The sequence below is a fragment of the Salvelinus fontinalis genome, chromosome 5, assembly GCF_029448725.1.
Source record: "Salvelinus fontinalis isolate EN_2023a chromosome 5, ASM2944872v1, whole genome shotgun sequence".
Lineage (NCBI taxonomy): Eukaryota > Metazoa > Chordata > Actinopteri > Salmoniformes > Salmonidae > Salvelinus > Salvelinus fontinalis.
Genome location: NC_074669.1, coordinates 41,924,126 through 41,937,840, shown reverse-complemented (window position 1 = coordinate 41,937,840; position 13,715 = coordinate 41,924,126). Strand labels below are relative to the sequence as shown.

General features: G+C 44.0%; 1 protein-coding gene across 2 annotated transcripts; it reads right to left on the bottom strand.

Moving 5' to 3' along the window:
• Positions 1–2,962: 2,962 nt before the first annotated feature.
• Positions 2,963–13,520, bottom strand: LOC129855610 (acidic leucine-rich nuclear phosphoprotein 32 family member B-like). 2 transcript variants are annotated; one of them, XM_055923462.1, is made up of 8 exons: positions 13,066–13,520; positions 6,940–7,089; positions 6,523–6,645; positions 6,229–6,406; positions 5,807–5,913; positions 5,659–5,698; positions 4,018–4,085; positions 3,448–3,538 (listed from the first exon to the last, which is right to left on the bottom strand). In XM_055923462.1, the coding sequence occupies exons 1-7, from the start codon at positions 13,459–13,461 to the stop codon at positions 4,066–4,068; spliced, it is 1,014 nt and encodes a 337-aa protein (XP_055779437.1). In that variant the 5' UTR covers positions 13,462–13,520; the 3' UTR covers positions 3,448–3,538; positions 4,018–4,065. The 2 variants fall into 2 exon arrangements, with proteins under 2 accessions (XP_055779436.1, XP_055779437.1); XM_055923461.1 differs by lacking the exon at positions 4,018–4,085 and having other exon boundaries at positions 2,963–3,538; positions 13,066–13,519.
• Positions 13,521–13,715: the final 195 nt, after the last annotated feature.

Sequence of the window (13,715 nt, the reverse complement as noted above, 5' to 3'; positions counted from 1 at the left end):
TCTCTGTCCCAAAGCAAGAACCAATTAGCCTGGAGCTAGCCTTGCTAGGCCCATCTCCTGGCTAGCCGAAGAGGTCCATCAGCCACTCCTTGGGCTACAATACCTATTTTGCCAATCGACCTGGACCCCCGCCGACCCATCAAGACTGGACTACCGACTTAATTCACCCGAGGGGTTTTATCAACTGGCTCCTCCGTCGCGACATCCCCTGAATGCCCATCTGCTAGCCTGCTAGCCGCGGCCCGCTAGCTGTCTAGAGCATATCGGGCTGTTAGCTTAAGAGGCCCATCAGACAAATTCTTTGGCCACTATACCTATTCTGCCAATTGGCTTGGACACTTTTACCACACGGAGCCCTGCTGATCCACGACGACTGGTCTGCAGACGTAACAGCACGACGGGGCTACAACAGACTTTCTTCCGTCGCGACGTCCCTCTAAGGCCCTTCTGCTATCCCCGGCCCGCTAGCTGCCTGATCGCCGTGTCTCCGCGCCGAGAAACTCACTGGACCCCTATGATCACTCGGCTACGCATGCCTCTCCCTAATGTCAATATGCCTTGTCCATTGCTGTCTTGGTTAGTAATTATTGCCTTATTTCACTGTTGAGCCTCTAGCCATGCTCAATACGCTTTAGTTAACCCTTTAGTTCCACCTCCCACACATGCGGTGACCTCACCTGGTTTAAATTATGTTCCTAGGGACATTATCTCTCTCCTCGTTACTCAGTGCATAGGTTTACCTCCACTGTATTCACATCCTACCGTACCTTTGCCTGTACATTATGCCTTGAATCTATTCTACCGTGCCCAGAAACCTGCTCCTTTTACTCTCTGTTCCGAACGTACTAGGCGATCAGTTCTTATAGCCTTTAGCCGTACCCTTATCCTACTGTTCCTCTGGTGATGTGGAGGTTAATCCAGGGCCTGCAGTGCCTAGATCCAAAGCTCTCATTTGTTCTTATGTAACCCTATAAGCCTGTTTCATGCATGTTAACATTAGAAGCCTCCTCCCTAAGTTTGTTTTATTCACTGCCTTAGCACACTCTGCCAACCTGGATGTCCTAGCCGTGTCTGAATCCTGGCTTAGGAAAACCACCAAAACCCCTGAAATTTCCATCCCTAACTAACATTTTCCAAATAAGAGAGAACTGCCAAAGGGGGCGGAGTTGCAATCTACTGCAGAGATAGCCTGCAGAGTTCTGTCTTACTATCCAGGTCTGTGCCCAAACAGCCGCCGGTTATGTGGCACAACATCTTCCTGGTCCTAATACTTATACTATGGCCCATTCTCAAATGATGGCCTCCCGAGTGGTGTAGCGGTAGACACCGGGAGGGCATCATTGTAAATAAGAATTTGTTCTTAAAGCTACAACGTAACTTTTTGGGCGACCTGACCAAATTCACATAGAAATGTGGGTTATAGATCTTTCATGCTCATTGAAAGCAAGTCTAAGAAGCAGTAGATATGTTCTATTTCTATGCTTCCTGTTAAGTTTAGTGGTCTTTTCCTTTCGGTTTTGTACACCTGCTTCAAACAGCTGAAAAAACTCTTTGGTTATTGAGAATATACACTGCTCAAAAAAATAAAGGGAACACTTAAACAACACAATGTAACTCCAAGTCAATCACACTTCTGTGAAATTAAAACTGTCCACTTAGGAAGCAACACTGATTGACAATAAATTTCACATGCTGTTGTGCAAATGGAATAGACAAAAGGTGGAAATTATAGGCAATTAGCAAGACACCCCCAAAAAAGGAGTGATTCTGCAGGTGGTGACCACAGACCACTTCTCAGTTCCTATGCTTCCTGGCTGATGTTTTGGTCACTTTTGAATGCTGGCGGTGCTCTCACTCTAGTGGTAGCATGAGACGGAGTCTACAACCCACACAAGTGGCTCAGGAAGTGCAGTTCATCCAGGATGGCACATCAATGCGAGCTGTGGCAATAAGGTTTGCTGTGTCTGTCAGCGTGGTGTCCAGAGCATGGAGGCGCTACCAGGAGACAGGCCAGTACATCAGGAGACGTGGAGGAGGCCGTAGGAGGGAAACAACCCAGCAGCAGGACCGCTACCTCCGCCTTTGTGCAAGGAGGTGCACTGCCAGAGCCCTGCAAAATGACCTCCAGCAGGCCACAAATGTGCATGTGTCTGCTCAAACGGTCAGAAACAGACTCCATGAGGGTGGTATGAGGGCCCGACGTCCACAGGTGGGGGTGTCTTTCACAGCGGTTTAGATGGTACAATGATTCTCTACACATGTAGTATTCATCTCTTACCCTGAGGTCCGGCACCTGCTGGATTTCTGTTCTACCTGATAATTAATTGCACACACCTGGTGTCCCAGGTCTAAATCAGTCCCTGATTAGAGGGGAACAATGAAAAATAAGCAGTGAAACTGGCTTTGCGATCCAGAGTTTAGGCACAAACTGAAATTAGGCAAACTATTCCAATTTTAGCAACCAGGTAATGGCGGTGCGATTTCTGCATATTCTACCTTTCAGAAGTTAACCAAATAGCTACCCCGTTTATCTGCAATAACCCTTTTTGCACTAACCATGACTCACCACACTGCCAATACTGTCACTTTATTCCTAGTTATATGTACATATCTACCTCGTTCCCCTGCACAGACTTGGTACTGGTACCTCTTGTATATAGCAATGCTATCGTTATTCATTGTACATCTGCTATTATTTTTATTACATGCTTTACTTTTCCTTTCTCTGTATTGTTGGGAAGGGCCTGCAAGTAAGCATTTCACTGTTAGTCTACACCTTTTTACAAAGCATGTGACAAATAAAATTTGAGTTGCAGTGAAACTCGTGTTCCTATTGCAGTCTTTTTTTACCTTCCCTCCCATTCAAAATAAAATAAGCTGCAACATGTCCTCTCGTGGAGTGACTAGAGTATCCATTGAGGTATTTGGTGCATATTGTGTGATATAAATATGAGTTCTAGACTTGTCACTAGCCAAAAACGTAAACATTTTATTTACAAAGCTTGGTCATACAGAAAGTTTAAAAAATGTAGCTATAACCTTGATTTGTGCAACAGGCGGCCACACAAAATCACCGCTCGCTTGTCGCACAGTTGCTATAGCAATTTTTTGGGGGGGGAAAAAATAAAGATAAAGCAGACAACGGGGTAAGAAATAAACCTAACAATGTATTCATAATTCATCCAACAAAAATATTAAAAGCGCAGACCCAAAATGAAATACCAATCCTGAAGTCCTCACACAGGTATACATAAAGGGGAGTTGACAGTGAAATTGTGGAATGCGAAGTAGTGCGCTGCTTGAGAACCTTGGGAATGTCTCTCGATTCCATGGAGCGGAGGCAGCTCCACTCGAACCAACCATCTGGTACAGTCTTGCCCTAGACGGGCTCAAAGCTGGGAGAGGGACGTGGCGTAGGCAGGGTGGGTGTCAGGGTGGAGAGGGAAGGGGTTGGTAACTTGATAGGCTGTCGGTTTTTCCTCATAATCATCCTTGTCAGGCTCTTGCATTCTCTTCTCTCCTTTGACAGCCTTGATTTCTGGGAGAAATGGGAAAGGGTCATTATACTATACTAGTGATGCACCGACATGAGATTTTTGGCCGATACCGATATGCAACATTTTCCTTGCCAATAAACCTGATACCGATAACAAATATTTAAAATTGTAGCTGCCTTTTAAGCATTCTCGTACAGTTAAATAGTTAACACACACACGGACGCAGTGGTCTAAGGCACTGCATCTCAGTGCAAGAGGCGTCACTACAGTCCCTGGTTCAAATCCAGGCTGTATCACATCCGGCCGTGATTGGGAGTCCCATAGGGCGGTGCACAATTGGCCCAGCATCGTCCAGGTTTGGCCGTGGTAGGCCGTCATTGTAAGTAAGAATTTGTTCTTAACTGACTTGCCTAGTTAAATAAAGGTTACACACAAACTGACCAAAACGTTATTTTGATTGGCACTTACGCATGTCCCCATTACCAGTAAAACATCATAAAAACGTATTTATTTCACTTACTTGCTGTGCTGTTTGTTTGTTCAGTCGTTTCATTCTCAACCAGGATTTCTATGGTACGCCGTTTGGGTCTTTGCGCGGCAAAAAAAGATACATCGATGAATTGTTGTGACATGAAATACAAGTGATAGTGTAATAACTACGTAAAAACATTATGAACGCGTTAAATTATTGTGACATACAATCATATTCAGGTCATGATTGGTCACACCATTTGACGTGTCAAATAAGCTTGTTGACTCAGACCTGAATATGACTGTACGTCACAATAATTTAACACATTCATTAATTTATGTACACCATCATTCCTATTTCATATGTCACAACAATTCATCGATACGTATGCCATGATGCTGGTAAAGTTGTCTCGCACAGTGCTGGTCATAAAAAAAGAAGCTAGCTAGCTCATGGATGCAAACAATGTTTTCCCCCAAAAACATAGCAAAACCACATCTGTTTCAGTAGCATAGTGTCACAGTGTAGCATAGTGTCATCATCTAAAATAACCCTAATTTATAAAACAGTTCTTATTTTATTAATGATGGTCGGACCCATCTATGTGAAGCTAGCCACAATAAGGATTAGCCACAGCGGACTTTGCGGTTAGCCTTCAAAATAAAAGTTTGGCATAATTATACTATTTGTATTAATTTGCATCACTGTCAATGACACTTATTTTGAAGGCAAACCGCAAATTCCACTATTGTGCCTAATTCTTATTGTGGCTAGCTTCACGACACATAACCCGGTCCGGTCGAGCCTCACTAGCCAGATGAAGTTAGCTGGCTGCTTATAACGTTAGCTTTGGGCAACAGGGTTAAGTAGCTGGCTAGCTATTTATTTTCATGCACTGAAGTTCAATTTCAATAGGTGAACAACAAATGGCTACCTAGCTACTACTTACAAGGATTCCTAAATCATTGCTAAGAATAATGAAAATGACTGCAGTTTCTACTGGTCATTGTTTTTCAAGCTGGTTGTATTGGTGCTACCTAAAGCTAGCTACCCCAGAATATGCGGTCAAACAAATGACGCTTTATTACCAACGCGGTATAGTAAACATCATTCGTGGCCGGTGTTTGCAGACTTTTGTACAGCTTTGACAGTGCTAGTGTATCATTTTTGACAGGCAAAGACCCAAACGGCGTTCCATAGTATGTATGTCGTAACTCTATTACTGTGTAACTCCGGTAGGGCAACATCTGAAAAATAGCGCACTTGGTAGTGTGTACCAGTGCTCGACCAGTCGGCGAAAGCCAACATCACCCACGTCAGAGAACGGTTGATTGTCAAGGGCAATGAATTCCATTATCTTGGCTTTAATGGATTTTGCCTTTGAGTTGTCTCGTTTAAATTTTCTTATTCTTTCAAATGACTACTCGACTTGTTGACTACTCGATCCACACAGCAGACATTGTGGGCAAGGTTAGGAATGCTGTGTTGCACGTGTAGCGCAACATTTTTACGTGGCGTTATTAGCTCATGTACCTACTTTATAGGTATGCATGTCAGCTTTGACATCGGTTTTGCACATTGGCGTTAACTAGATATGTTCACCGATATATCGTGCATCCCTATACTATATGGTACTGTACTTAGTAAAGTATCCAAAAGTGAGCTTGTGACAAAGTATGAATGACATACCATCTTCGTCAACTTCACCATCAATGCCGAGATCTTCCTCCTGGAGAGAAGTGACAGAGCAGGTCAGCATCCACAGAGCTCTCAAACCATATTGATCTGTTGATCTTTTTAAACTATTGGGTCACAAATAAACCAAAACTGGCTTTACCTCCTTAACTCCGCTGATCTCATCATCCTCTCCTACTACTACTCCCTCCTCTTCATAGTCATCCTCCTCCTCGTCAAAGTCTTCCTCCTCTACGTCCTCATCCTCTCCTAAAAAACAAATACACCACCTCCATTGTCAGTCATCACAGAGAAATGCCGACAAACCCTACAAATACACAACAGAATTGCCTTCCATGACAAAACACATATGGATTGCAATATATAAAGATTCAATTTAGCAGATGTTTTATAGTGATGCGAGCATACATTTAAGTACGGGTGGTCCCGGGAATCGAACCCACTATTCTGGCGTTGCAAGTGCCATGCTCTACCAACTGAGCTACAGAAGACCCTCCATTCAACGCACATCTGCACGTACATTTCCTTGTATTCCCTCAAAACACAAACTAAATGACTACCCACCCTCATCGTCGTCATCGTCCACCTCTCCGTCCGAGTCGGTCGCCTCCCGGTCCTCCGCGTCGTACCCGTCCAGGTAGGTAAGCTGAGGGAGCAGCTTGAACACACTCTCCCTGTAGTCGTTCAGGTTGGTCACCTCACAGTTGAACAGGTCCAGAGACTTCAGGCTGTCCAGCTTTTTCTGTGGGACCAAATTGGTCAAAACTCTATATGGGGAAATTAAATTTGAGGCATAGTCTGAGCCAATGAGATGGTGTTGCACTGTATTGTGCTCTACCAGGAGTTTGGTATACCTACCAAAGGTTCCAACGTGCTGATGTCTTTCAGTTTGTTCCCGCTTAGATTTAGATGTGTGAGGTTGGGGAGTTTCTCTGCTAGCACGTCAAGGCCACCAGAGATTCTGTTGTCACTGAGTTCCAACTGCAACATAATGTGAAGATACAGTCACTTCTGTCCAAAAACACCAAAGCAAGTAACAGTCTTTCAGAAAATAATGACTATGTCCCAAATGGAATCCTATTCCTTACATAGAGCACTATTTTAGACCAGGGCCCTCAAAAGTGCACTATATAGGGAATAGGGTGCCATTAGGGACGAACAATGGCTCTTTCTATACCCTCCACCAGCAGAATTTAAGGTATTTTTCAAAAGGAGTCAACACAAATGTTACTGTAAGTGTAAGCTTGTGTTAAAAATTGAGAAAAAAAACATTACCTTTTTGAGTTTCTCAAGTTTGGGAAGGTTGGAGACTGAGATTAGGCCAACGTTTATCAAACTGAGGAATTCCAGATTGACAAATTCTTCTGTGAGGCCTTTGATTTTCCCTTCATTTGATCGGCTGTTGTCCAGGACAAGTTCTCGTACCTATAAGGATAAAATAATTAGTTAAATTGTAATCCATGTAATTCAAAGAAAAAAAACACATGCATGTGTTGTTTACAGATGCATTAAACACTCAATGGATAATGCACCCATATTATGAAAACATTTCATGCATTTATATAAAAGTTGTGGGAAACCTGTTTAGAAAAGTCACATGTTGGCAACAGTAACTTGCTGCATCAATATTTTTCATGGATAAAAACAAAAAGCTTTTAATCTAAACTTCAGGATGAAAAAGGTCAATACACAAAATATGGACCGCAATGATTATTCCTCTGACAGTTTTCCTGACTTCTGTATGAATACTGTATGAATACTTGCAACTCAGTTCGTAGCTACAAAATGTTACATTTAATTGTTTAAAGAGCAGAGTTCACATTTAATAGTCAGGGACAGTCGTTGTGCAACAAAAAGGTTTAAGAATGTTAACGTTGAACGTCAAAGATCATGATTTGCACACTAACAAAGTGAAACATTGATAAGGCTGTCGAGTGGAGTCATCAATAAAGGTATTTGGTTGCATGATGTTTTATGTCGAGGCACCGCGGTTGTTTCTTTAAACCAGCTGCCACGAGGAAGAACCGCACAATACAGTTCTACCTTCACTTGCCCGCTGTTCAGTCACTAATGACACATGCAATGCTTTTTGTTAGCAAGCTCGCTACAGGCTAGCCATTGCCCTTTTAAGCGCTGCCGTGCAGTTGAGGACCTGCAGGAGAAGCCTGACGGCGCAGCATTACCTACCCTACAGCAATGGAAAGGATTGCAAATATACTCTAAAGCAAAAACATTGAGGTAAATTGATTGACTAGCCATCGAGCGAACAACTGATAAGACAGTTTGTTAGAAATTAGGTTGCACCTGCAGCCCGCAAATCGGGGTGTTCCTACAGGAACCTCTCCTTATACTTCTATTGGTCCTTTTTTAAGCTACAACTCCAGTACATAGGTGGAAGACAGGGGCGCTCCAGTGCAGTAAATGGCTAATGCACCATAACGTTGGATGCCAACCACCGATAACCCTCCCCAGAAGAAGACTAGCTAGCTATATTATGGATAACTATTATGGATATACTGACAAGATACATGTCTGTCCATCATAACAATGGGAGTCGTTGTCCACAAAGGCGGCACGGCGGGCTGTCTAGCTCATGCCTGTCCTGTCTTTGGATTGGTGAATACATCTCATTAAACTTTTTTGAATGTTCGATGAGGGTTGTTGACATCCGCCTGTATTCAATGGAGAGATACTATGCTATTAGCCTAATGCATAGCCATCTCCGATATAGTGCCGTCGGAAAGTATTTAGACCCCTTGAATTTCTACACATTGGTAGGTTACAGCCTTATTCTAAAGTGACCCCCCCAATCTACACACAACCAGGTTTAGAATATTGCAAATGTATTAAAAAAAAACCACATTTACATAAGTATTCAGACCCTTTACTCAGTACTTTGTTGAAGCACCTTTGGCAGTGATTACAGCCTCAAGTCTTGGGTATGATGCTACAAGCTACAACCTGTATTTGGGGAGTTTATCCCATTCTTCTCTGCAGAGCCTCTTAAGTGCTATCAGGTTGGATGGCTGCACAGCTATTTTCAGGTCTCTCCAGAGATGTTTGCTCGGGTTCATGTCCGGGGTGTGGCTGGGCCAATCAAGGACATTCAGAGACTTGTCCCAAAGCTACTCCTGTGTTCTCTTGGCTGTGTGCTTAGGGTCGTTGTCTTGTTGGAAGGTGAACCGTCGCCCCAGTCTGAGGTTGTGAGCGCTCTGGAGCAGGTTTTCATCAAGGATCTCTCTGTACTTTGCTCCATTCATCTTTGATCCTGACTAGTCTCCCAGTCCCTGCTGCTGAAAAACATCCCCACAGCATGATTCTGCCACCACCATGCTTCACCGTAGTAATGGTGCCAGGTTTCCTCCAGACGTGACGCTTGGCATTCAGGCCAAAGAGTTCTATCTTGGTTTCATCAGACCAGAGAATCTTGTTTTTCATGGTCTGAGAGTCCTTTAGGTGCCTTTTGGCAAACTCCAAGTGGGCTGTCATGTGCCTTACTGAGGAGTGGCTTTCATCTGCCCACTCTGGCATAAAGACCTGATTGGTGAAATGCTACAGAGATGGGAGAACCTTCCAGAAGGACAACCATCTCCACAGAGGAATTCTGGAGCTCTGTCAGAGTAGCCATCAGGTTCTTGGTCACCTCCCTGACCAAGGCCCTTCTCCCCCGATTGCTCAGTCTGGCAGGGCAGCCAGCTCTAGGAAGAGTCTTGGTGGTTCCAAACTTCTTCCATTTAAGAATGATGGAGGACACTGTGTTCTGGGTGTGCCTTCAATGATGCAGACATTTTTTGGTACCCTTCCCCAGATCTGTGCCTCGACACAATCTGTCTCAGAGCTCTACAGACAATTCCTTCAACCTCATGGTACCTTAAAATAGACAGGTGTGTGCCTTTCCAAATCATGTCCAATCAATTGAATTTCCCACAGGTGGACTCCAATCAAGCTGTAGAAGCATCTCAAGGATGATAAATGGAAACAAGATGCACCTGAGCTCAATTGAGTCTCATAGCAAAGGGTCTGAATACATATGTAAATAAGGTATTTGTTTTTTTTAAAACAACCATTTTCACTTTGTCATTATGGGGTAACAAAATGTGGACAAGTCAAGGGGTCTGAATACTTTCCGAAGGTTGCTGGATGTCACGTGACCTATATCAGTACACTTAACTTGAACATTTTGAAACGTATATTAGATCAAATAAACCTCATGTAGCAAATAGGCCATACATTTTTGTTGACCAAATTCAAAACTCATTGACCGCCATACAAAAACTCCTTGCTTGGTTGGCAAAACAACCCCACGTGCTGGCGGGAGAAAGATTTTCAGACAAATTAGGCCTCACTTCCTCTTTGTTATAGATGGTATGCACAGAACAATCAGCCAGATATTTCACCAGTTGTATGAATGTGAAGCATCTGGTTGGTGTCTGGTTAGCAACTGGTCACTCAATACTAAATATGGTGATGAGAGGAAGCCCAGTGGCCGGCAATGGGAGAAGATGGAGTTTGGGCCGACATTCTGCTAATTTTCTCATCTATTAAACATTTGATCTCCATACAGTATTGTGTTTCCAAAACTAGAATCTGTAACAGACAAGTTGTAGACCTTACCCTTTGCCAAAGTAAAAAAAATTGTAGGTGTTCCATATGAAAAATATGCAATAAATGCTAGAACGTGCCAATAGGATCTCACTAGCTCGTGCATGCTCTGCCCATCTCCTTGGTTGTTCTGCCAACTATGATTCATTTGCTCCCATTGGAAATGAGAAGCTCTGGTCTATCTTGGGCACAGGAGATTGGTGACGCCTTAATTGGGGAGAATGGGCTTGTGTTAATGACTGGAGTGGAATGGTATCAAATGTGACTCTTTTCAGAAAAAAATAGGTGTATGTCACGGGTCACTATTTCACAGGAGAGCCATTTGAATATAATTTTTTTTAAATCAAAATGCGTTTTTTAGCAAAAATGTCTTCTGGAACATAACTTTCATGTGCCTTAATAAAACTTGTATGCCTTCTGTAAATAAATATAAAATTGTTAAATACCGAGCCTAGTTGGTTTAGCCGCAGAAAGACAGCAACCTTCCTGCTAGCCATGATTGGCTGAGATAATGAGTGGGCTGGACATGCCGAGAGATGAGTTCGGATTGGTCTGCCATATAGCACGCTTCTGTCCATTTGAGCTGGTCAGTATGTGTAGGTAATCCTGTCTAGTGCGGCTTTTATACAAATATATTGCGTAGTGGAACTGCATAAATGTTGCTCTCCACTTTCTGGAGGACCAAGTTTTAATCAGTGGAATTAGAGAATGATAGCTAAGGAGATGGAGAAAACACCTGTGTCCGGATTACATCTTCAAACTAAGGGCAACCATGGTCAAATACATCAAACACGTGGTTTCCGGCCATTATGAGTCATTCTCCCCGTAGCAGCCTTCTGTGCTCTTGGGTTAGTTATAAAAATCTTTACCAGTAGTGTCCTTCGCCCCCACCTGTCGGGCACTGTTTTCCCGCAGTTCTGTTAACGACGGCGGCAGCGGAGGACACTGTGCTAGCTTAGCCAGCTCGTCCTGAGACTGACGCCGGTACACAGCAGGCGGGGGCAATGACGTGTGTTAGCTAGCTAACAGTGTCACTGACTAGCAAGCTAGTTAGTTAGCACATGGTGTCGCCCCAGCCTCCCACCTGTTGTGGGGGCGACCGTTATACAGTGTCCTTCCCCCCCGCTTGTCAGGCATGGTTTTCTCCGGTACGTGGGGGCGACAGTGTGCTAGCTAGCTAACTAACAAGCTAGCATACAGTGTTGCTAACTAGCATGCTAGCACAGTGTTGCCCCAGCTTCCCGACTGCTGTGCTAGTGGGAGCGACCGGTACAGTGTCCCGCTAGCTAGCAAAGAGGACTCTGGTACACAGCAGACGGGGGCGACGCAGTGTGTTAGCTAACAGTGTCGCTGACTAGCAAGCTAGCTAGTTAGCACATGGTGTCGCCCCAGCCTCCCACCTGTTGTGCTAGCGGGAGGTGGGGGGCGACCGGTAAACAGTGTCCTTCGCACCCGCCTGTCAGGCATGGTTTTCTCCGGTATGTGGGGGGCGAATGTGTGCTAGCTAGCTAACTAACAATCTAGCAGTGTCACCCCAGCCTCCCGACTGCGGTGCTAGCGAACACTAGCAGGCAAAGAGGACTCCGGTACACAGCAGGAGAGGGTGAAACATTTATTTCCCTTTTGATCCACATTCAAAAGGTGTCACACAAGCATGAAGATGTTGTGTTCGAGGGGTGCATTCATGCAGGAACAAATGGACTTATCGGAGGCGTTCCTACAGATGCAGGAGGGGAGGGGCCGCCCCTAAAGATGCAGGAATGCCCACATGCAACAACGCCCTGAATTGCAGGCTGCAGTTGCACACTATTGGAAATTAGTTAAACAAAGATGGAGGTCCTTCCTCTAGAGCTTCAAAGCCGACAGAATGACAACATGGCGATTCCTGAGATGCAGTGATCTAAACGCTCCAAAGAAGAATGACTGTTTACTCGCAGTAATAACGTAAAAAGATCAATTAAAATGCATTCAATGTTGAATACTTGTATTAATGTATGCATGAAAAGCCAGAGGGTCGAACGGAGTTTTAGCAACCCACACACCAAACGCCTTTTGCTCGGTCTCATGTCATTCAGGCAGGCTATTTCACAAGACGGCGACCAACATGTTAATTGTCTTTCCTATACATTATAAATGTCAAATTATTAACACAATGTACAACATATCGACACTGAACGTGGAGCTTGTTGGCCAGTTTCAGTACGTTTTTTGTTTTCCTTCGTGGTAGTTGTAAGGAATAATCTGTCTGGGAATAAACATTCGTTGACCGCTCGCAACAGATGCAGTAAAGAAGTCGATCGAACTCGACCAAAACAATGGAATTGCCATGGAAACGCATATGGGAAAGGGCTGTGGAGGAAAGATTCCGAATTTTTTCATTGCCCCAACGAAATGAGTTACATTTAGGGAATTTATTTTAAACAACGTTAAGGTAAAAATCGGAGTAGAACGCTTATATGGATGTCAACATCAACACATGTCATCGTCACCAATCAACTGTATTACAGTTAAAAAACGACTGACTACCACCGATTTCTGTATGCTACCTAACAAGTTTAGCTATATGAACGGGAGTTAGTATTTAGTAGTCACTTCTTCTGAACCTTAAAAGGGGCAACTTCTAAACATTATGCAGCGAAAACAGCCAAACATATCAATCGGATTTAAGTAACCACATTGTGGGCCTGTGACAACACATAGATCATCCCATATTTGATACATCCACTTTGTTTGGCGCACATTCAACAAATCTGACCTATCTAATCAATGGAACGGTCTGCATTCCATTGACTCCTTTACCGTATCTACACAAGCGATGTTTTTCCACTCTTCGTTTGCCCGGCGTTTGCTGCAATAGCCCATCCGTGACAAGGATCGACGAGTTGTGCGTTCCGAGATACTGTTCTGCACACCACTGTTGTACTGCGCTGTTATTTGTCTAATTGTGGCCCGCCTGTTAGTTTGCACGATTCTTTCCAATCTCCTTCGACCTCTCTTATCAACGAGCTGTTTACGCCCACTGGACTGTCGCTGACTCGATGTTTTTTGTTTGTCGCGCCATTCTCTGTAAACCACAGACACGGTCGTGCGTGAAAAGCCCAAGAGTGCGGCCGTTTGTGATATACTGGATCCGGCGCGTCTGGCACCCACAATCATACCACGCTCAAAGTCCCTTAAGTCACTCTTTTTGCCCATTCTTATGTTCAATCGAACAGTATAACTAGACGCCTGTCTGCATGCTTTATATAGCAAGCCATGGCCACGTGACTGTCTGTAGGAGCGATCCATTTTCGGGAATGGGGTGGTGTACCAAATGATGTGTTTAACCCCTGGAGTGGGTTACTCTATTGAAGCCACCACGCAGCCATCTTGGCACTCAATTGTGAAACATAGTATTTTAGAAGCTATAGAAAAGCATTTGTCTACATTCGTTTTTGACAAGTGTATTC

Excerpts from the sequence above, each read along its gene's own strand:
- LOC129855610 (XM_055923461.1), bottom strand. The coding sequence starts at position 13,461 with ATGGGCAAAAAGAGTGACTTAAGGGACTTTGAGCGTGGTATGATTGTG. Across the intron at positions 5,914-6,228 it reads GGACGATGACGACGATGAGG|GAGAGGATGAGGACGTAGAG; the intron begins GTGGGTAGTCAT and ends TTTGTTTTTTAG. Across the intron at positions 3,539-5,658 it reads TGGTGAAGTTGACGAAGATG|AAATCAAGGCTGTCAAAGGA; the intron begins GTATGTCATTCA and ends CATTTCTCCCAG.